The following is a 23,654-nucleotide window of genomic DNA, read 5'->3' as shown; positions in this document are numbered from 1 at the left end:
CTTAATTACTGAGAGCCCATACAATTTAATTATCTCATTTCAATGGCTTTGGGAAATTAAAGAGGAATACTGGACTGTATGTACTCCATATACAAACAGGCTCTGTGGAAGGCATTCACTAGATTGTGAACAATTGAACTATCATACCAGTGCACCACTGTCACTTAAAACTGATACCAGCATAAAAGAAAAAGGAAGCAGCTCTACTGGTGAGGGACAACTCCATGGGAGCTCTTCGCTTGGAAAGCAAATATAAGACAAGCAGAATGTAAGAGCAGCATTTGCCACCATTTGTCACAAATCACATAATACAAGGTAAAGGCAAATCATACAATCAAAATAAAAACCAGAACTAATAGATACATTATACATGGAGCACACACCCAGTTTCAGCTGTTTCTAAAAGCAGTGCATAGGTATCTCTCCTCTGCCAGTACCGATGAGGGACTTGGGAAGCAGGACTCATTTAGAAGCAGTCATCTTCCTGGTGGAAATGTGTGGATCAGATTAGAAGTAGACTTGGAGAAAAGCAAATAACTTAACATGCAACAACCTGCACTGACAGTGTTGTATTTATAGCAGAACTCACAGCTTACAATTAGTTTTTCAGCAGCACACAACTACATCCCTTCCAAAGGTTTGGCTGACTTGTTCCAAGTCTCACAAGAAGCCTGTGGAGGAACTTGGATCTCACCAGCACTGCTAGTTATGGGTGCAACCATGCAATCATGCTCCCTCCTGGTATCTGCCTTGCTCACCAGCCCCAAGAAGTCAAGGTGGCCAACTGTATCTCAAGTTCTGAGAAAAGCTGTGTGTCCCTGAACACAATGTACCAGAGAGACATATCAGAGACCTCTGGGCACTCCACCTCACAGACAAATGTAACATGTCTAGGAATTGCTGCTTACACAAACGTTCACACTGTGAATTAGCTGAGCATGAAATCACTTCTTTTAGCAGTTGAAGAGTAGTTTCTTTCTAACACTTCCGTCTGCTTCTACAACATCAATAAACACATAATGACAATGCTTTTGTTACTTCTACAACATTCTAGAAGCAGAGACCTTGTTAGACAGATTAGCCCCAAGAGTTAGGGCAAGAGAATAAAATCAGTACCTAAAATGATATCCTGGCCCCAGACAGGTCCTTAACCTTTTAGAAGGCCCACACCAAAAAAACAGAACAATGAATAAAAAACAACAACCCCACTCTCAACAAAGTAAAACCACTTTTAATTAAATTCCTACATAAAACATTTCTATGTAAAACAACAATTTAGCCAAAAAGTAAATATATGTTTTAATTTTCTTTCAAATGTCAACAAGAATTGAGAGCTACCAGCGTTCTTTGGAGAACAAGCAGTAGTTAAAGTCTATCTTGCTGATGTTCAGAAACAGTATGTTACATCTTTTAACCAGCAGTTCCTATTGCACGTCACAGATTTGCTCTCCATTTAAGCACCTAAAAGCCTGGTACCTCACTAAATAAATTAAAACAAATCCAGTTTCTTCAGAAAACATCTTCAACACAGATATCTTGGTATAGCAACATTACTGCAAGATTCAATAAATACAGAAAAGATTAATGACCTCTCATTGTGTTCTACGGAATTGTCTATTCCCACACTCACTCACTTTCAAAACAATTTGGTTTCTTTTGGTATTTATGCTCTAAAAAACACTGTGTATGATACGTATTAAAATTTTCCATCCGTGTTTATAAGACAGCACATTTGCATGGCACGAGTAATCTGACGTAAGGGTTTCAATGAAGGGCTGCAAGGAGCTTCTTGTTGAAGCTGAACTGAACACATCTCCTAGGGAGTAGAAAAGCCCCAGGAGCTGAATGGGAGGCTACTCTCAAGGGGGGTTTCAGTCATATTTCAAATCAGCCTTTCCTCTTTCTGAAAGACTTCTTTGTGTGTCCTGCATCAGGACAACAAAACCGTGCAACCATGACTATCCGGATGCTGCAACATTTCAGAGGTCTCTGCCTCCCTCATCACTCTGCAAGAAACCTTACAAATACCTGGTGCTCATCTTTTGGCAGCAGTATAAGACATTAAGCAGCTTCCTGTAGTACAACGATACTGTGGTTGCTATTTACAGTAGAATTAATGCATCTGTGCCAGTATGGCAGAATTCATATGAAAAATATATACACATGGTCATTTTTAGCTAGATTAGAATAAAGAAAATTTTACTCTTCAAGTCCCAATTTTAAAACAAAAAACAGTTCTTTTAGAGGTCTTCAAACCTCCTGAGCATGTTAGAGTACATTACCCTAACGCATCAAACAAATATTTACACCTCCATAAAGTACCAAAGGATATTTAAAAATGCCTAGTAGCTCTCAGCGTGCAAAGTCAGCAGGAACTGATTATCCAGTTGGTCATCCACTTGGTCACTGTTTGTGGACACAGTCTTGGGATCAGGCATTCAGAAGCAGAGTGCAAAAGAATCAGGAATTATTTCAGCCCGTTTCTTATTGTTGTTGACTTGTTTTCTTATTTAAAGTAAGTTTTATTGGTCCATACTACAGATCCCATTTAAAAACACTTATCAAGGTAACATTCAGCTTAGTGCAAATCCAAAACTCTTCTAGGATCTGTAATCCTTGCGAACAGTGTGAGCCATCCAGTTCACTTTAGTAGTCCAACTTTCCCGGAGTGCTTCATCGAACTTTTGCTTAAATTGTTTCAGTGCTTCTTCCTCACTCTTTCCCAAGGCAAGAGAATCCTGGGACAGGAAAACCAAACCAAACCACGTCAGCATTACTGCAAATTTAAAATCCACAGTTATGTTCATCAGCTCTAAACACAAACCACGTTCTGCTCTTTCCTGTTTTGACAAATTTTCACCTATTATTTGTTTTGCAATATATCCGTGATATTTTCCGAGTTTAAAGGTAAAACTAAGAAAAGAATTAAGCAAATAAATGTCACCTTTACAGGTCTGTGCTTGTGCAATGAGCCAAGAGGCAAACACCGCTGAAATGGCTGCATGTAAGATGTAAGATGGAGGAATACCAAACTCATCACACAATGGTTGGGAGGGACAAATACTCATCACTTCCTTTTAGCCCCCAGAAGGAATGTGTATCTTATTCTACATAGGTAAAAAAGAATCTTTGCGAACTTCATGGGGATCTTGAAATAAATTGAAATAAATTAAAAATTGTACATTTTTGAACCAAAATTCACATTCTAGAATAACGCTAAGATCATGCTGAGCTGTAAATCTCAATTTTACCTTGAGATACTGGATGTCCTTGACAGAGGTTAGCTCCGGAAGCCCTGCAGTTAACATCAGTGCAAAAAGTGTAATAAATAGGTTTCCATGCTTTCGCAGAATCAGGTATGCCTCCTCACAGTACTGGCGGAACCTTTATATTCAACCAAAAAACACGTGCAATGAATACAACAATGAGAACCCACACAGCTGACAAACAGGTAATCATTTCCAAAAATTGTTATCTGGACTAAAATGTGTATCTGGGGAACACAGTAGTAGAAAAGGCAATCAGCAGTTGTAGGGAACAGCACTGAGTCTATAGAAGCTCCACTGCATTCTCACAACATATCCCATACCTCTCTGGACTGTCCTTAAAACCTTGTTAGAAAAGACTAAAAGCTTTACAACAGACACAGTTCTTCAGAAAGGCAAAACAAACAAACAAACAACATAAATGTCACTGTCCCATCTCTCTGATAATTTCTTATGATAAATGCCCTGATGATGACACACAGTGGATCTGTGATTGAAACCAAAGGCACTAAAGCACTCTCTTCCAATCCTACCTACCCCTGTGAAGTAATTCCTTCCTGCTAACATCATCATAACTGAACTGGCTGCTAAAGCTGGCATCAGGATCTCTCATTTCAGAACTTGCTCAGTTCCCTCAGTGTGTCACTGCATTATGCCTACTGTCCAATCTGTAGATTTCCATGAGGGCTAGACTCCTTCAGACTAAGAAGTTACACTTGAAAGAAAAACAAATTATTTTTTGAGGCATTTTTCAAGCGAATCCTACTGCTGTATAAACTACTCCATATTCTACAGCTCTTGTGGCAGCACAGTCACCTTTATTTCATGCTTTTCAAAACAGAGCTGCAGGTTCATTTTATTACAGTCCAGGAGAGAAATGGCAGCTATTTGCCATTTCTCCTAATACACACACACCTTCTGCTTCCAGAAATAGCCACAGAATTTGTCAAGCCATATCTAAATGCCTAATTTTATATCTGTGCCAATAAACGCTTCCTGGGAAAACTGACAGCAGGGAGAGCAAAACATGCAGAATGACCATCCTGTCAGTTGGTGGGAAGGATACAGAAAGGGAAAAGAAAAACCTTCCTCAGTAAATAGGAGCTAAGAAGGGAGCTCTCCCTTATCACATACCTTTGTCTTCCATTGCACCTCTCTAACCCAAGATGGGAAGGGCATGCAAAAACATATATACCTAAGCACCAAAATAAGGCCATGACTAATTAGCACACTGAATGTGCAGTGATGGACAGAAAGGGCAAAAGGAAACCTGTTGTTCAAGAACAGCACTCATCCTGTCCAACAACATCCTGTCTGTGGAGTCACTCCCTAGTGCCTCGTGTGCTGCTGAAGGCTTAAGGGAAGGCACAACAAAAACAACAGAACCATCACAGGAGAAGATGCCACCTCCTGCATCACCTGCTGGAGGAGATAAAATGGAACTGTATCTTTCCACTGCAGTTTCTAATGTACGAAGTAGTCTGTATATAAATTCTAGCTCAAGCAGAGAAGCAGGTTGTAACAAACACATTAGCACGGTTCCACACATGAAAAGATTAGCAAAAGGAACTGGACAAGATGCTGCTGCATTGCAAACTGTCACCAGAGGTCATCTCAGTTACAAAAGGATGAGATTCAAATAATACTCACCGACCAAATTTTTCAGTGTTCCCTGTTTTCCCTTGTTGAATAACATGAATGAAATCATAGGTAAGTATGAAAGGCACCCTTTCCCTTTTAATTCCAAACTTGGACTTGAAGTTTCCAAGAATATGCCCGAAATCTATATGAAAGAGCTAAAAAATAACAATAAAAAAAATTAATTCCTCCAACAAAATAATTAGTTTTTCTAATACCTCTACAGGATGCTGCTACCAAGAATAGTTAACTCATGCTGTTACTCCTCATAGCATACTGGAGTATGCCTGGAGTACTTCATCTTACAATGTGTCAAGATTGATTTATCAATTGACACTAATACAAACCGATGTGGAAAAGACAACCTCTAGCTTGTTTTCAAGATTCTGATCTGTAGACATTAAATTCAGGAAAACTACACAGCTCAAAACTATACTTTGTGCATTTCTAAAAGATGGTATTTTGCAAGATGCTCTGAAAGGAGCTTTTGTTCTGTGACTCTGGACCATCAACTGGCCTTTCAGGGGCCCTGAGAAACATCTGTACAACAGCCTCACTTGGGAAACAGCTGCTCATAAAGCAAGCAGTGCTTGCTCCTTCCACTCCTCTTACATTTCAACCTTTCTTTAAATTAAAATTGCTCTCTCTGATTTTCAGTAAACAAAAGAATCACAGAATTGTAGGGGTTGGAAGGGACCTCCAGAGATCATCGAGTCCAACCCCCCCCCCAAAAAAAAGAAACCTCACGACTTTCAGATCTAATCCTACTGATGCACAAAAGAAACTGGAAGTTCTCACAGAGATTCCCATACAGCTGCTGTAGTTCTGCCTACAGAAAAGATTTTTACCTGACCGTTTTTTCTGACCATTATATTGTCACTGTGCCTGTCACCAATCCCCAGCACGTAAGTAGCTACACAGTAGCCAGCACAAGACAGAGTGAATTCTTCAATGGCTCGGTCCAAGTCATCTCTAGAAATACAAAAACAACTAATATCAGTGTACTGTACTGACAATTCAAACCGTGACTCGACACGAACAAGAACTTTTGGTTTGATAAAGAAAATCCCCTTACAATACTGCAAAATCAGATTTAATTGAGAGAAAACACTGTAAAAACTAGGTATGAAAAACTGGAGAAATCCAACTGTGGCAATAGCTCCCAGATTTGAGACCCATGAAGTTGTTTGTTTGTTTTGTTTTACTTCCTGTTTGTTTGGCCTAATTTAGTACATCTTCAACAACGTGAAATCACAGTGCTGCAAATGTCAGAAGTCCTGCTGGACCACTGTCTGATGTCCAAGGGCAATCTGAAGCTGAGTCAGAATCTGACAGGCTGAAGAAAGAAAGCGATGTGCCTGCCAGCACAGACACACATTCCTGAACACTGAAACACAGACCTGCAGGAATTTTGTAGGTTACACTGCAGATGAGAAAACAATTGTAGAAGTTACCCTAAATTGTATTCCTTCAGCCAGTTTAAGAGAGCATCTTTGTTGAAGGCAGCGGCGGCGGCAACATTGCTACTATTTAACTGAATGTCAGCAATGGTTTCTGAACTGGAAACAGCCTCAATAAGGCCTGAATGATCTCCAGTTGCTAAACAGCCGTACGGCAATATCCTGAAACAAAGCAAAGATCAACGTTAAAGCCAAAAATAGCAAGAATGCTTCTTTGCCACGTGAATATTTTCAGAGGGCTGAATGTTGATTTAATTTAACATTACATTGTTGGAAGTTAATATACAGATTTGCTTTGCAAATTTAAAATAACAGCAATTCATTTCAACATTCATTTTTCCTACTGCATATGCACATACAGAAGAAGTTAACCACAACCTTAATTTTGCCATTAGATAATACTATTACCTGTAATTTTATAGGAGAAACTATAGAGGGAGCCCTTTATTTGCATTTGATAGTTTCCTGGTTAAGTGGCCAAGCAGATTTACACTCAAGTTCATTCTGTACTGTAGGTTATTTGTGTAAATAGAAACAATGGACTTTTTTCCCTATTTTTCCTGTTTCAACTTAAAACGCTAGAAAGCCCCTTTTCAAGCACAGAAATGAAATAATATTTTTCATCTCCCATTAATTTCTAGGCTTAAGCTAGAAAAATAATGGAAAACAGGAGTACATCTTCCAATTCACCTGATACATAAGAATACTGCTGTGCATTTACACACTGTCGAGTACAAGTATCGACAGCACCACTGCATTAAAGTAAGACATGGACAAACATCTGAATCAAGGGGAGATATGTCTAAATATGTAAGTGCACTTTTCCAAAGCGTTTCTTTTATCGTAGAGGAGTGAAGCCATCACAACTGCTGTCTCCAAAGACACGGCATCACAAGTAGAGGTGCCTACTCTCATTTCAGCCATCTCAGATTACAGATGTTCTCTCAATTCTGCTCATCCTTGTATTAAAAACATATAATACTCATGCAAATCTAATTGCAGTGCACAATTAGTAAGTAGTATGCACTAACTTACACAGCTGTATAAAAATGTGCAGGACATAAAATTTGTGGGGGTGTGCAGATAGAAAGACAAAGCTTTGCATCATTTGCATTTACAGAGTTATTAATCCTGATTTCTACAAAGCAGAACTGTACCTCTTGTGTGAGACAGACTATTATCTAAAGCCACAGAAGAAAAATAAATAAAAACCCAGGCAAAATTAATTGGAGCTTCTTGGCATAAGAGCTGTTAGATAGAAGTTTCTCTACTACAGCAATAACGCACCCTTGAAGGGCTCTAAGTGCTAAGACCCACATAGCTGGGTGCTCTTTTCCACTGGCAACAAAGTGAACAGAAGACGAGATTCAGAAGGCCATTTAGAGAACATCCAACTTCAAATCAAAGTAAGAAATGCAGATTTGGAAACTTCATTCCATTCCTATTCTAATGTATTAAATGAAAAATCCCAACTCTAGGCCAGAGGGTTCTCACAATGAACAGAAGCGTATCTGTAATCACTGAAAGCCAGCATGCATGACACAAGGAAGCACTGCCCATCCTTATCATGACATGACAAACGTAAGCCAAGCGTTGCCAGGTTAAAGTGCACGCTGGCCCTCTTCCATGGTATTTCAACCCACCCCACTTGCAGCTTCACTGGGCACACGTCCAACAACTTCCCCTTCAAAAGCAAGCAATGATGAAAGCGTTCAGCCCCTTGAGGACTCTTTGCTTACAACTGGAGGAAAAAACATCCTTGTCAGAGAGACACTTTGACAGGAGTCAAGTTAGGGACAAATGCGCTCAGCCTTTTCCATCTCAGCCCAGTCCTCATGACTTCACCATCTGTCAGCAGGATATGCGCCCTGCTTTTTTAACACCATGTGAAGAGCACTGACAGACCAGTGCAGCAGTTCTGGGCAGGACAGATATTTTTTCTCTTTCTTCATTTTCTCAAAATTCAACATAAATGAAGGGGGAAAACTGTTAATACTGTTCTTTATTTCAATAATCTAATTCTTCCTCAATGAAACCCCAAATTCTGGTACTTTATGAAAACATTCTCTGTAACTTCAGGTCCAATTTCAAAACAATGATAAGCTTTAAACTTGTCAAAAATAATTTTTTCAGTGGTTTTACGAACCTTTCATTCAAACAAAGCCACTTAATGTGAGATTTCACACACCTTTTTGCAACACCCCATACCAGTCCAAAAAGTAACTCCATACTAAATACTTCTGTGACAATTTACCACATTAAACATTAATCAACAAAGATCAAAGTCCTCAAATTTAGGACTTTCTGCTGTTCTGTGACCTTACTAATTTCTCCCCTAGCACAAATGCAATGCTGCAGTACAGGTAAAGCCACAGAAATACCTTTTGGTGAAACTTGCTCTCATTAGAGCTGCCACACTGCAGATCCCATAGCATGCTATTTCCAACTCAGTGTTCTGGTAACACTTTGTTTCAGAAGTGAATAGGTAGGGCTTTTGTTTGCTTAAAGTAGGCAGATTAATTGAAGAATATGCTTTTTTGTTTTCTAATTACTCTCTGCACCGGAGTGACTGATATCTAAAGAGAACTCCGAGTCAGACTTCTCCAAATAACAGAGTAGCATTCATCTTTGCTGCTGGTCTCTGCTGTCTAATGGTTGGATCTGTACTGAAAAGCAGAGGCACCTTCAGCTTTGTTCAACTGGGCACTCTACAAAGCACCCAGTGACAGCCCAGGACGAAGGAACTAACAGAGAACACTGCTGCATCCTGCTGCACACGCACACTTCCTTTTCTGATACAAACCCTGGTCTGGTTCCAACATTTGGTCAGAATGCACACACAGGAACCTAAACAACAGAACACACCATGTGTGCTAGAGGCCAGTTTACCCAGGAGACAAAATAGTTGACAGTGAAAAACAAACAGGAACAAAAAACCCCAAAAAGTTCCTGTTCACCTTTGCAGATCTCAAAACCCACACACGCTGCCCCTCTGCAGAGCAGAGAAATCCCATGGCGATATTGTGCTTGCTTCACACTTCTAGTGAAAGACACAGGCAGAGCCAAGGTTTCATTTTATATTCCTAATGACTGATTAGGAACTGCAATGCATGTACACAGAAAGCGATGCTGCCCCCAGCACCTCAGTGGCAGCACAGTGTTTGCCATTTGATCCATGCTTCACGGAAGCCATGCATTCTGACGTACCAAGATATTCTAGATTGGGAGTTACTTCCCCAGGAGGAACAGCAAGCAGCGTTTGTGCACTGATGTTGGAAGCCTTGCTTTTACTTGAATTATCAAACACTCTGTAGTGGAAAATGTTGAAAGTGCGAAATCGACTGTGCACCCACAAAAGAAAAAAGGAAGCTACAGCTTGAGGGAAACTTAAACCTCAAAGGATGATAAAGAGCAAGAAAAAAAGACTGCGTTTATTGGCACTGATGTATGAACTGTATTTTCAGAAAATCAGAAGTAGGCGACACCACTTTTTCTCCTGTTACAGATGTCTCCTAATGCCAGCAGTGAGAGGCAAGCCAACAAACAAGCCTGACTCACTAACAGGGCAACAAAACCTCTTCCTGCTGCTACTCATTCATGGAGTTAGGAGTTGCCTCTTCTCAGGAGGCATGCAGACTGCAAACAAAGACTAGGGATCACAGAGTCTTCTCTGAACTACATCCTCATCCTCTTGGTGTTAGAGAGCTGTTTTAGCCAATCCTTTGCCAGTTAAGGTCACTTTAGAGCCCTTCCTTGGCAAATGCTGGCTAATACCTCTTTGATAGATACACAACTATAACCCTGCCTCAGTCCCAGAATTTTATTTCATAATCAGAACTAAAAAAAAGGATGAATGGAAGGAAGATGCTCTCAGTTATGTAAATAAATGGAAGAGGCCAATTATAGAACTTGAGTTCCTCCTGGAATTTCCCTTTTCTACATTTTTTTTTTTCCTGAGAGTTTTAAGACAAATCTTTGGACATCAGAGCCACATTTTTTGAGGTTTTAAAAAAAAAAAAAAAGCCTTAGTCAGGAATGACTCCTGATGCTGATTCCTGTTTGCTTTGTATGCTGTGTGGCCCTGCCTGGAACCCCAAACGAAGCTTCTGCGAAAGCAGCGAGTGAAGTATGCCTCATATGGGACTGCACAGCTGCCATTGTCCTTGCCCTTAATGCTGCCTCCTCACAGTGTATTTATGACATCGATTATCTAAAGTTTCAGTGTTCAATTTAACTCACACTCAGCAATCTCATAGCAAACACAGACTTCCAGAAACAATTTATTATTCACTTTCCCCTTTCATCCCATGCTTTGCTCCAAGGAATCTCTCCATAAGTAGCATACTTTCCTGACTGTTAAGTTTCCAATTTTACTTATGGGCAGATGTTATACACCTTACAAAACTCACACTAATGCTTGAACCACAAGATTTGAAAAGCTGAGCATAAAGAATCCAAATGAAGTCTTTCAAATAATATTTAAGTACTTTTCCTCATTGGAATCCTCTAGTATTCTGATAAAGAAGTCGTGCTTATCCTACCAATCATATGAAGGTAAGAACATTGCAGGAGACTTTAAGATAAAAAGATAATTCTATTCTGAATTTTTTTGACACCTGAATAACACTCTTTTCTTGCTAAAGCACAATGTGAAACTCCAGAATGCACATTAAAGGTACCCACAAGACTTGCAAGCAGAAATAGAAGCTTTAGCACAAAATGTTGCTTATTTTCCACCGATTTTTACATTTTAACTTAGAACTGCAAACTGAAATGGCATCAAAATGTACAATTTGGAGCAGAAATAGTGAGGAAGCTGCAAAATATTTTTCCTTCATTTGTATATGTGTGTTAGAACCTAGGAGTTCTAATTCCCACATATCACTAAGTGAATCCCCATTTTTACTTATACTCCCAAATCAATGACAGTTAATAGACATGTTTGTTACATGAGAAAACAGATAGAACAAACATCAAAAGCAACCTACCAAGCAATAAAAAGACACAGAACCTGGTTGCTGGAGCCTTTATTGAAGAACTGTTTTCTCCCTCATGCAGTGCTTTTTGTCAGCATGAACATTGTGATTTACAATCAGTATGGCAACTTAGATACACCGTGAGAGATGCAGTGTACCAGGTCAAATACCCTGCTTGATAGTAAGTTAAAATGCTGTGTTTTACTTCACTTCTTGCATTTCTTTGCATGGAGAAATTACTTGGTAATGTGGGCCATCTCAGGAATAAACTGCAGAGAAGCCATCTCTGTGGGTAAGGCGAGTGCCTCCTACAGCCTGTTCACCTTGGCTATGACAACTGAAACCTTTGGCACTAACACAGACATTTAGAAAGACTATGGTAGGGAAAGCAACTAAACAGGAAAGTTTTACTGGTAAGAGTGGACTCCCCATCCATATAAACCAGCCCACAAGAGCTCCTTACCGGAGATCCAGGCCAGCTTCTTTCCAAAGTACATCCATCAAACGTAAAATCTGGAGTGTCAGCATGTCCTGTCGGAGATCTGTAATGGAAGGTTGCAACTGCTGCCTCAGTTTCTCAGTGTGTTGGAGACAAACCTCCTAATGTTCATAAGACTTTCAGAAAAAGCTATCTACAAATCCTCATCAGTACTAAATGTTAAAGAGGGGTTGATCGGGATTGTATCATCGTGATTGGCAAAATCTGTAATTGGAAAACTAGTCAGAAGAAGATGCTTAATTTGTTTATTGATGCTGCAGTAAACCCTGTTAAATTCTGGTAAATACAGAGCAGCACAGCTTCAGTGCAAGTGTGAGAATAATGAAGAAAGAAAAATTCCCAGTGCTCAGCACTGCTTACCATCGCCGTTTTTAAAGATGATGCCCACAAGATCTCCTCCAAACATCTTATTGTTGTACACTATCCATAGAGGCTTCATTTTAGAATCCATGTACTTACACTTCTCAACACTGGAAGAAAATATGACAGATGTTATAGTCCACCAAAAATAATTCAGCTGAACAGAACTGAACACTGTTTGAAACAGTAGAAAATGTAGACTTCCAATTAGGAAGTGCTTAAAAATGCTACCTCAGCTTTCTCTCTACTACTATGCTGTGTGTACCAAGTATGGATGAGTCTGTTACACACTGACTACACTGGACGCCATGAACAGCACACACACATCTAAATTAAGACTTACATTTACACAGAAAATGTCTTCTCTGTACCTTCCTACTCATTTCTAGACTTCCCATTTAAGTGCTGTCAAATATTTTAATCACACTTTTGTGCTTACTGTCACAAGCAGAAGTCAAGAACACAGTCTAACTCACATTTAGGCTTATATTTTAAAATGTTTAGCCATGTAATACATTGACTAAGAGTATTAAATTACATGGTAGACCACAAAACATCTTCAAGCTAACTGCTCTTTGAGCGCAGGAAGACTGCCAGCAGACCTGCTCTCCCTGTAGCAAGTGCTCCCTGTGACAGCGTAGCTGCTAACAGCACAAAGCTCAAGCAATAGTTGTTTCTACTTGGGCATTTCCAATCAAAATCTACAGTGTAACACCATTCACTCATCCTTTACTTACTGCAGTTCTGAAAGTATAACAGAAGGATTCAGAGGAGACTGGAGGTCAGAGAGTGCTTCTCTGTAAGCATTTTGTTTCAAACATGTGTGCATTGCATCTTTTCCTTTTGCTTTGCTTTGTTTCATGGCATTCAGCTTAATTAGGCTGTTTAAAGTCTTCATTTTATTAAGAGCTTCTACCTGAAAGAAATAGTTTATCGTCAAGTTATTGCTTTGACTTTGCACATCATACAATATGTAAAATCTCATTTGACAGCAAAAAAAAAAAAAGTTACCTGAAGTATTAAGTAATTTTACAACATCTTTTACAATGGAAATTATAATCAGTAAAAATAAAAAACTGGAGAATAGCTTTTTCTAAATTACTCATGTTCTAGAAGCACCATTTTTACAAATAACAAAAACACTGATGGCAGGAAATCTCAAATTTCAAGTCACTTTTTAAAGCAGGACTCAACATTTCCAGCAAAATTCACATTTTCATGTATGGTGCAGACATTTACTGAAAGTCCTACAAAATTCAACTTTCTGCAGTCCAACAAAGCACAGCACAGATGCTTCAGTCCATATTGAAGTCAACAGAAACTGAGTGCTCTGTACTCCTACAAACAGGACTCGAGTTGACGGATGCAGATACTTCACTCACACTGCAGTTAGAGGCATACGATCCAAATGCCCAGGTGACTGACTGCAGACAATTGCACACACACAACTACACATGCTTAGAACACTTAAGCCTGCCCTGCAAAAGTTTGCTCATTAAAACCCTGCAAAATTTAGGCTTAAGTTAAATGCTCTAATCAATTAGGATGCTTTACATTCTAAGGTATCACCTAGACAATCTATTTTTACTCTTACAATGTATAAAAGGAAGGGTTAAGCCCATTATTTTCCCCCCTTCCCTCTGTTTAAAGAAGTTTTCTACAGGTACAATTTGTAAGAAAACAGCTAACAATGTATACATACATACTGTTAACAGAGAGAAACCTTCTGGTAACAAACCCAGACTGCTCACACAAAGATTATGACTTCCATGCTGCACCTACACCTAAGCAGTTAGCTGAATATCAAATAGCAGATCCATCAACTGCATTTACACTAGCTGTACTTGACATGCTCAGCAATGTGTATGTTCTCTAGCAAACAGCAGCAAACTGTAAAAGCTGATTTCTATACAAGGAAGCTTCAGTTCAATTCATAAGGTGCTGAGTCAAGACTTAGCACTTTTACAGACAGACTGAACCCTGTCAGGCAGGATGCTGTGGAAATTGCATGCAGTTTGATTATAAAACTGAGGCAATGGAGACCTGCCAGGTCAGCCATCTGTCAAAACCAAAAGCACTCTGCCTTTCCACTATTCTTGGAGCTGTACAAACATCAGTGACAAGGGAACAAAATGGAACCTGGGCTGCACAAACAGGAACTTTTTGAAGTATTTCTACTTTGAATTTCTTCCGTGTTTGCACAGTTGGGAATTTTTGTGCCCCTTCTTTGACTGTACTGACATTTGTTTCCTGTGAAATGCACAAAAACTCTACTGACCTTAGGTCTATTGCTGCAAGCATTTCATCACCTAACCTTTTTATGATTCTGTCAATACTAACAAGCACTCATGTAAGATATGAGTCTTTTCTGTGTTCTGTGAATGCCAGTAACAAAGTGCACAACAGTGCATTCCTGCTTGGTTTGTCACTTTCAGTACATCTGCAATACTGACAGTATCAAAACTGTTCACCAAACATTTATTGAGTTGCTTTTTCTGTCCTTATTTTCCCTGACACAGCAAATAGAGTAATTCCAGGAGAGCTGTAATTTTCAAAGATTTCACAGTAACAATCCACATTTATTTGCTAAAACTGTATTGGAGCCTTCATAACACAATGTGTGAGTCTCCTTAATGGTCTGCTAATATACTTACTAAGTGTACTTAAAAGCAAATATCTTTTTGTTGTTGTTATCAAGGAAAAAAACATAACAAATCCATATTAACACTAAATGATTTAGCTTGTTTCAACGTCTTTCTTTCCAGGGAGAACTACAATTTATATATGTATAATGAATATATATATATAAAGTATCTAAATAAATTTAGATACAATTTATGTATATATAATTTAGATACAATTTATATATATATACATATGTGTATATATGTATACATACATGTATTTATATATAATATACAGCTTCAGCATTTTTGGCATCACTTTCTAACAAAAGCAAAAGCTGTAGGAGGTTGTCCTGGACTCATCTATATGAAGCTTAGATAGAAACGCAATAGTTTCTATTGGGCAAAATAAAAATGTCACAAGTTTTAAGTGTACATAAACTCTTCTGCCAATAATCTGGGCAGCCTACTGCTCAACCCAGAATGCAGCACATTGCTCAAACTACCTTGCACTTCTCAGAACACGACAAAGCAGCCCCTAAGATCCCACAGCACTGGCTGCTTTCTGTACCAGGGAGAGCAGCTCCTTCATTACACCCATCCAAATGCATTTCTCCCTCTCACTCACGCTTTCTCCTCTCCATCTCACCTTCCTCTTTCCTAAACAGATGGATTTGTCAAGGTAACCTTACGGCCCAGAGGAAAATAGAAAAGGATTTGAGTTACAAGCTAGCATGTGGAGTTTAAAGGAGGAGAGGACTGTATACCTGCTTAGCAAGCACTTTCATGTGAGCAACACTTCCTCGGCAGTAAGCTTCAAGTATCAAACCAAACTGTACTGAAACAGCAGGTATGTGAACCTCTGACCTGCAAGGGAACATCACAGCAGAAAGGTTTCTCATTTATCTGAACAGACCGCACAATTTTACAGATACACATTTAAAGCTGTTGAAACTGAGAAAAAGAAAAAAACAAAACACTTGATGAACACTTTTAGATAAAAGCTAGATTTTGTAAGAAATAACAACGCACGCATGCTGAACACTCATAAGGAATAGCCAGTTTCCACATACCACTTGTTTCTAGGTCTTGGACTGTTGTAGATGCAAAACTGTTAAGCGGTAGCAATTCGATATTTGTTTTCAGGATCTGCTTATATTAAAGAAAGCAGTGCTAATAGATGATATTGAGAGTTAGGGCTAATGTTCAAGTGTGTGTTTTCAAAACTTCTTAAGAAAAAAACAAAATTTCTCTGAGGAAAAACACTTTGAAAGAAACCACTGAACTTCAGTGCAGTGCCAATTATCCAATAATCCTCCAAAACATTTTCAAGTAAAGCTTGCTCTTTTCACTTAGAAATATCAGAATAATAAGTTGGATTCCAAAAACAGAATCAACATGTAAGTAAATGCTGCAAGGTACCTGCAACTCATGGAACTGATCATCACATACAGCAAGAGCACACAGAACTGCTCTTCTGTTATTTTCTGATTTATTTTTTTCCTCACAGTTGAGGTGTAAGTATTGCAGTTTTACTACATGCACAGTCAAAACAAGCACTGAAATCAAACACAAACCTAACTTAACAGTTGCCTAGAGGAATTTTCTTCAAACAGCAGATTACAAAGCACAGTAATAAAATTTCAACTATAGGCTGGCTTTGATCAATAAATGCCAAGGGCGTAAAAATAAATAAACAAATATTAACATCTTGACCTACGTACCAGAAGTCCCATCTACATCAACAGTTTCAGAAAAATAGAAGAGAAACGTTCCTACCTTAGATGCCAGAACAACATCTGTCCTATTCTTCTATTAGCAAGTGCTCTCTCTAGTAGAAATCTGGAGAGAGCACAATCAAGAAAAGGTTCGTATTTCAGGACTTGCACAAGTTGAAGAAGATACTGAGAAAGCTCTTCATCACTAGAATGAGGTACATAAGATCAGTTAATAACAGAATAACCAGATTAATGACATTCCAGAAATTCAGATGCATATGATAAACCCAATTAGGACAGATTTAGTTTCCATAGCTTCAGTTTCATGCCAACTTTTCAATCATTTAGAGAAGAATATGAATACACACACAACTTATGCAACAGCCAGATTTGATCACTTAATCAGTATGTTATAATTCTAAAAGATTCTTAAAGCTATCAAACCTGTAAGTAGAACCTGGTATTTTATCATGATCCGTTACATGATCAACACCTCAGCCTGAGTGCCAGGTTAACCAGACAGGAGATTAATTGCTCCAGAGGTTTTTCTGAAGAACAGAAGAACATTCACTCTTCTTTGCCCTCAACTTCTGACTAAGAAACTGTACCTTTGGAAGCACTGTAACCTACCAGTTATCTAACTGCAACAGGCATGGGCAAAAAAGACCCCTGAGGCATACCTAAGAATATGTGCAAACCTGTTTCAAAGTTACCCAACTTAAACAAAGAAAAGCAATATTCACTCCACTGAATGTAATTTAACTAACCTGTCTTAAGAAGTTGCTACCTTAAGAAGTTGCTACCTGTAAGCTAGAATGAGCTGCTTTACTAAAATATATATTATAAAACAACTAGTTTAGCCAAAATGTTTCTATTTTTGTTGATTTGCTCTTAAAAACCATACCAACATGTGATCTTCCTCCCTGTCTTAAAAAAAAAAAAATATTAAAAAAACATCATCTTGCCCAAAGTACTTCAGGAAGACAAATTTAAGCATTTAGCAATAGTCCATAGAAACACTTCTTTTAAAAGTCTGTGTACTAATTAATATAGTAGTTTTAAATACTTCAAGTACTTAATATTGTGACATAATACAAATAATTCCAATAATTTTCTTTAAAATCCTGTACCCATCTTTCCCATCACAACAAAACCCTCAAACACTTGAGAGTTATGTTAATCCAGAACAGAACCTGAACTTTCCCAGACTTTTTACATTCAAATGTCTTCCCTCTTCATAAATGGTCTGTAGAATTCAAATCCTCTGCCTAGGATGAAAGGGAAAGAGCAGCAATTCTTCTGTGCATCACCTGAGGACTTGGGAGATGCAAATATTCTTCTGTTCTCTCGCTCTTACTTTGAAAACCTTCATAGACTCAGAGGGACCTCTGCACATCACCTAGAGCAACTCCCTGCTAAAGCAGGTTCCCTTGGTTGAGTTACACAGGAAAGCATCCAGCTGGGGTTTGACTATCTCCAGAGAAGGAGACTCCACCTCTCCGTGCAGCCCATTTCAGCGTTCTGCCATCCTCAAAGTAAAGCTCTTTCCTGTGTTCAGGTAGACTTTCCTGTGCTCCAGCTCAAGCCCATTGTCCCTCATCCTGCCACCGGGCACCAATGAAAAGAGCACAGCCCCATCCACTTGATTCCTGCCCATTTACAAGCACTGTAAATTCCCATCAGCCTTCTCCAGCCAGAACAGCTCCAAGTCTCTCAGCCCTTCCTTGTACAGGAGATGCTCCAGGTCCTAAACAACTGTGTGGCCTCTGCTGAATTCTCTAGGTCTCTGTCTTTCTTGAACTAGATTGCCCAGAACTGGACACAGTGCTGCAGATGTGGCCTCACCAGGGCAGAGTGCAGGAGGAAGATCACCTCCCTTGCCCTGCTGGCCAGGCTCTCTGTAATACACCCCAGGCTGCCAATGGCCTTCCTGCCCACAAGGACACACCGCTGGCTCACGGCAAACCTGCTGTCCACCAGGACACCCAGATCTTCCTCTGCAGAACTCCTTTCCAGCAGGCCAGCCCCTAACCCGTACTGATGTATGTGGTTATTCCTTCCCAGGTGAAGGACTTTGCACCTTCTGTTGCTGACTCTTAAAAGGTTCCCCTCCTCCCAACCCTCCAGCCTGTCCAAGCCTCAACTGAACGGCACCACTGCCTTCTTCTTTGTCAGCTTCAGATCACCTGGAAACTTGCTGAGGGTGCACTCAATCCTTCCGTCCAAGTTGATGATGTTAAACAGGACTGTACCCAGTGCTGACCCATGGGAACACCATTCAGTAACTTGGTCAAAACGTTCAATCATGCTGTGCTATATTTATTTTCCCTACTTTTCTCATTTTATCTATTAGGATTCACAGCTTCTACCAGCTGTCTTCGGCAGACTTTTTAAAGTTGGAAATTGATACCCAACTGGACACAATTTTGTTTCAGAGCCAGAACTAAGAATTCTAGAAATAATTCCAGATGTAACAATTCAATATTATTTGGATAGCAGCTAAACTGCTTGTTTACATTTGAAAGAAGTCAAAATATGTTTTTCAAATACATAGCCTTGACCATTAAAAAATGAATCATTAAACTATTCACCACAGAGACATTAGAATTCAAGGACAGGAAATACAGTAGTCCTGCAAATGATAACGTGAAATAAATCTTCCTCTAGGTTACACTGAAGAGTAAAATGTACGTGATAAGGGAAGAACTTAGATAGCAGAGGCTACTGGGAAAATCAATCAAAGCAGGAATTCTCTTTTGTAGCACATTACATAAAGGCAAACATTTCTATTAAATGATACAGCAAATACCTGACAAAAAGCATAAAATAGCAGGATGGACATTTTTGCATTATTTGACTACTGTGATACTTCATCTTTCCATCATTAAAAAGTTCTCACAATACTTTGTTCACCCTTTGTCCAAGAAAGGAGCGAACACAACTTTCTGGAACAAAAAGTACACCAGTTTTCTTTAGCAGCATGGAAAATAATGATCTTTGAATACAAGATATCAGAATAAGGAGATCTCATTTGGCTGCCAATTTGCTTATCGAGAAAGATTGCTTTATTTGGTCATTATTTACAGCAGGCTGTCCACTTAAATCTTTCCTCTTGAAGCTTTTTTTTTCTAGAGACAACCAAAACGCAGTATTCCCCTGTGCACACACCTCAAGAACATTTCACACGCTGAACAAATAACACTACAAACTCACCTCATTTGCTTTAAACAACCCACTGCGTATTCTCTCACATACTGGTCTGGGTAATTGAAATCCAACAATTCTAAAGCTTCTCTAGGCAGCAGCTTGGGCCATATCTGAAGGAGAGCTTGAAGCTGTTTTAAAAAGAAGACTGTGAGGTTACAGTTAAAGAAGTTATTTAAGAAAACAATTTGATCTAACAGTCCACTAAAGCATTTGTTAAAGCATCTAAAGGTCTCATGAAATGAATCCTTTTTATTGCATTTCAATGAAGATATCCACGAAGGATATATTTTTAATAATATGTACATAGCAATATGACTGAAACAGTACACTATTAGATAAACTAAACAGGCTTAGACGTGTAAATGCAGTATCTAGCATATGTATTAAAAATAAAGATGTTTTTAAATATAAACATTATCTTTCCACAAAAACATACGCTCCAAATCTGTTCAGTCCTTAGCTCAGAAGGGTCAGCACCACAAGTCTTTACATCAAGAAACACTGCAGCCATCAACACTTACTTACCACGAACACTTGTACTGAATTTCTGAACTAAATACTAACACTGAGCAGACACTTAATACCATAAAACAGATGTTGAAAATGCAAACAGCAGTTATGCCTGCCCGACACAGAAGAAATTTCAAAACAAATGTATCAGGATTTTTAGACAAGCCACTTTAAATCAGGTGCAGAAACAACACAAATACAGAAACGCTTTGTTAATAATCAATGTTCAAAATTAATGGGGAATCTGAGTTACAACTTGAAAAGGAAGGTCAAAGAGGCATTACATGCTTCATATCCAGGAATGAATTTTGAAATTCATCACCTACAATGTGTACATTCACTATGAATTTTATTTGAAGATACAGATCTCCTCATTTTGACTGCCAGCAGTATCCATTGCTGAAATCATTTGAGAGGCTAGAAAAATGACAACATTTTAACTGATTATGACCTGGAGGAAGCAAGATCTAACTGACCTATGAAACAGCCTAGAAAATTCCCCATTTGACATATTTCTCTGTCCACATTCTTCCTTGGAACTTTTATTAAAAGAAGTGCAGTCCATTTAGCTCCACATCCAAGGCACCGCAAATCAGTGGCGCAGAAGGGCAGCTCAAAGGATATCAGAAATGCCTGTTGTATTTGGACAGAAGAAACCTGCAGCATGAAATACTCTCATCTGCTTAGACAACAGAGAGGTCGCCCTCACTTAAACTGTTCCACTCGAGTGACAGTGGTCGGATATTATTTCATTTTTTAACAGTGACCGATTCCTATTCTGAGAATAAATACTGTCTGTGAGTCCTGCCAACAAGTTCTGCCACCACACTGCACTGCAGGGTGACAGTAAGGACAAATACCTTGGGAATTCATTCACTGCAATTCCACTACTAAAATGCTACAACACAACCAGAGTTTGGACGAAATCTATGTGGTAAATAATACAGGAAAGCTGCTTTCATCCATTGCGCAAAACACCATGAATTAATATAGATGGTTTACAATCAAATATAATATTCAATTTCTAAGAGATTTTACTGTATTTGAGCCACAATAAATCAGAACATAGCTATTCAGTTCATTTTTCATGTCAACAGCCATTTTTTATTTATTTATTTTTTTAACTGTTACTTTTTGCTCTGGCTCTCAGACTCTCACTGCAAAGCACTTCTGCTACTGAGGCACACATTGTGTTGTAGTAGAACAGCTACTGCAACACACAGCCAGCACTGTATGATTTCAGTAAGAGGCAAAGTATGAGTCCTGTCTGTTTTGGAATTCTTACATTTCCATGAGATTGCTGCACCTCAGCTGAGGTGAAGCCCGTTGGAATGCTTACATGTCTAAGTACTACAGAAACATTGAGCATGCTTAGGGATAACATCTCACTTTTACAGATAGGCTGTTCTTGCTGCCAACAACAGCTTTCAAATATAAACCACAATACCATCTATGCATAAGCAAACAAACACTGCATTCCTTTTCCAAAATAACACAATAATAACCAGGATTATTATGTATTTTCAACCACAAGCTTAAATAAATTGCCTTATACGTTCTTTTTTATATACTCAAATTTAAGGGATTTTTTGAGCTGTCAAAAATATCCATATTCCAAACAATTTTTTTAATAATTAGGCTATATTCTAAAGCCCCCAGCATGTGATCAGAATGCCTTTTTCTTCACATATTTTAATGACTAAACAATAAATGCTTCCATGTCTACAACTCATATTTCCAGACAACTTTTAAAAGTGCACAATTAATTCAGAAGCACATAATGGAATTAATAAAGAACAAGAAAGAGACTGGATGTGAAGAAGAACAAGGGAGTGATGACTGTCTGGGTGCTGTACTTTGTTACTGCAGTGCTCATGGCACAGACAAAATAAATTTGCATTCCTCCCTGACAAAACCATATGCAGGACATACACATCTAACTGTACAACACAGTGCTGGTTTCTGCATTAGAGTACTGTCAGTGTTCACACCAGATGAAATCTTTCTTGTTCCTCCCAACCTGCTGTGTACACCATCAGACAAAAAACCTCCCATCCATATACAGTGATACGTTATGTTACTATTAACCACCCTGTGAAGCAGGCATGCAATCACTACAAATATTTGATCAAACTCTATATGATGAGAAGAGGCATTTCCTACCATGAGCGAGTGCTGTCCCTCTCAAATAAATCAACAAAGAATGTCTGCTTCAGCAAGGTTTAATTACCTATCCTGGGACACGGACATTTTCTACACCATCTTCCCCTTCTGTCTTACCTGAGCAACATCTTCAAGTTTGTTCCATTTTAAGGAGAGCAGCAGCTTTGGCAACGATTGTGGAAAATTTTCACGGCAGTCGTATCGCAGAGTCCAGATGAGATCCATTTCATTTTCACAGAGCTGAGATAAAGGATCTCTTTCCATTATTTCTTTTAGCACGATGTAAAATTTTTTACCGCCTCGACCCTAGAAAATGACAGAAGTACATTTTGGTATGTTCAGTAGGGTTCTTAGATTTTAGCTCAAGTACTGGAAATGCTGTACCAAGAACAACATGAGATAGAAGGGAATGACAGTGAAGCCTTTCCTTCAGATGGCCAAACCTGCTCTAAGAACTGCACCCAGCAGTCATTCAAAACTCAGCGCACACAAGTTCCTGAAAAATAACTTCAGAATTAAGGACACTAGGTGGCAATATTTCTGTATTCCAATCCAACATGGAAAACACTTGCTGGGATGCATATATTTTTCTTTTCGTTTTTCAAATGAGTAAATGCTATATATCTATAACACCTGTATCTATCTATCTATCTATATATTTTAATTAAAGGCCAAAAGTCACTTTTCCAACAATAACCAAAGGTAACTATATTTACTAAGCACACAAAGAAACACTTCTGTCTTCTCTTCCAGACCTTTCTCTTTCAGACAACGTGCTGTTCTCTCTGAAACACTGATGTAAGTACTGGTTCTGCACATCAGTCTGCATGAAAGCATCTTTGCAAGTTAAATCTTCCTTTCCTGAGCCATACTTGAGAGTGAAAGGGTGGAAATTAAAGTGATAATATCAGCAACAACAGAATTCCATAAATTAATGGGAGATGAGTAACTGGTGCATCTGAGTAAGGATGCAATAGTTGACGGGAATAAACTAGTTCCAATGTAATATTTAGATAAGCAATATCTCAGTTTTCTAATACTAAAGCCATCTTTACCAGAAAAGCCAATGGAAGTTTCAGCATAATTTTAAGAGCTTGGCCAAATGGTCTTTACATCACTGGAAAATGAAAAAAATCAAAGTAAAGCTGAGAAGAAATTGTAGTAAAAGTCAACTAGGACTGATAACAGAAAAAAAATTACCATTAAAGTATGGTATTCTGCATAGGATTTCCA

General features: G+C 38.7%; 1 protein-coding gene across 5 annotated transcripts in view; it reads right to left on the bottom strand.

Annotated features, from left to right (window-relative positions):
• Positions 1 to 1,209: 1,209 nt before the first annotated feature.
• PIK3CB (phosphatidylinositol-4,5-bisphosphate 3-kinase catalytic subunit beta) overlaps positions 1,210 to 23,654 on the bottom strand; it is a 92,714-nt gene continuing 70,269 nt past the window's right edge. For all 5 annotated transcript variants that reach the window (XM_042878240.1, XM_042878241.1, XM_042878242.1 and 2 more), the window contains 12 exons: positions 22,539 to 22,727; positions 19,755 to 19,876; positions 16,603 to 16,746; positions 15,591 to 15,690; positions 12,937 to 13,115; positions 12,200 to 12,309; positions 11,804 to 11,882; positions 6,359 to 6,526; positions 5,753 to 5,876; positions 4,917 to 5,062; positions 3,252 to 3,384; positions 1,210 to 2,738 (listed from right to left, as the gene is read on the bottom strand). In XM_042878240.1, the coding sequence (XP_042734174.1) occupies positions 2,601 to 2,738; positions 3,252 to 3,384; positions 4,917 to 5,062; positions 5,753 to 5,876; positions 6,359 to 6,526; positions 11,804 to 11,882; positions 12,200 to 12,309; positions 12,937 to 13,115; positions 15,591 to 15,690; positions 16,603 to 16,746; positions 19,755 to 19,876; positions 22,539 to 22,727 (1,632 nt within the window). In that variant the 3' untranslated portion in view covers positions 1,210 to 2,600. The remainder of the gene's footprint in view (positions 2,739 to 3,251; positions 3,385 to 4,916; positions 5,063 to 5,752; positions 5,877 to 6,358; positions 6,527 to 11,803; positions 11,883 to 12,199; positions 12,310 to 12,936; positions 13,116 to 15,590; positions 15,691 to 16,602; positions 16,747 to 19,754; positions 19,877 to 22,538; positions 22,728 to 23,654) is intronic.

Source organism: Lagopus leucura, unplaced genomic scaffold (assembly GCF_019238085.1).
Source record: "Lagopus leucura isolate 7727_CA_CO unplaced genomic scaffold, USGS_WTPT01 Super-Scaffold_100021, whole genome shotgun sequence".
Taxonomy (NCBI): Eukaryota; Metazoa; Chordata; class Aves; order Galliformes; family Phasianidae; genus Lagopus; species Lagopus leucura.
The sequence above is the reverse complement of the archived record's forward strand: the minus strand, read 5'-3'. Positions and strand labels throughout refer to the sequence as shown.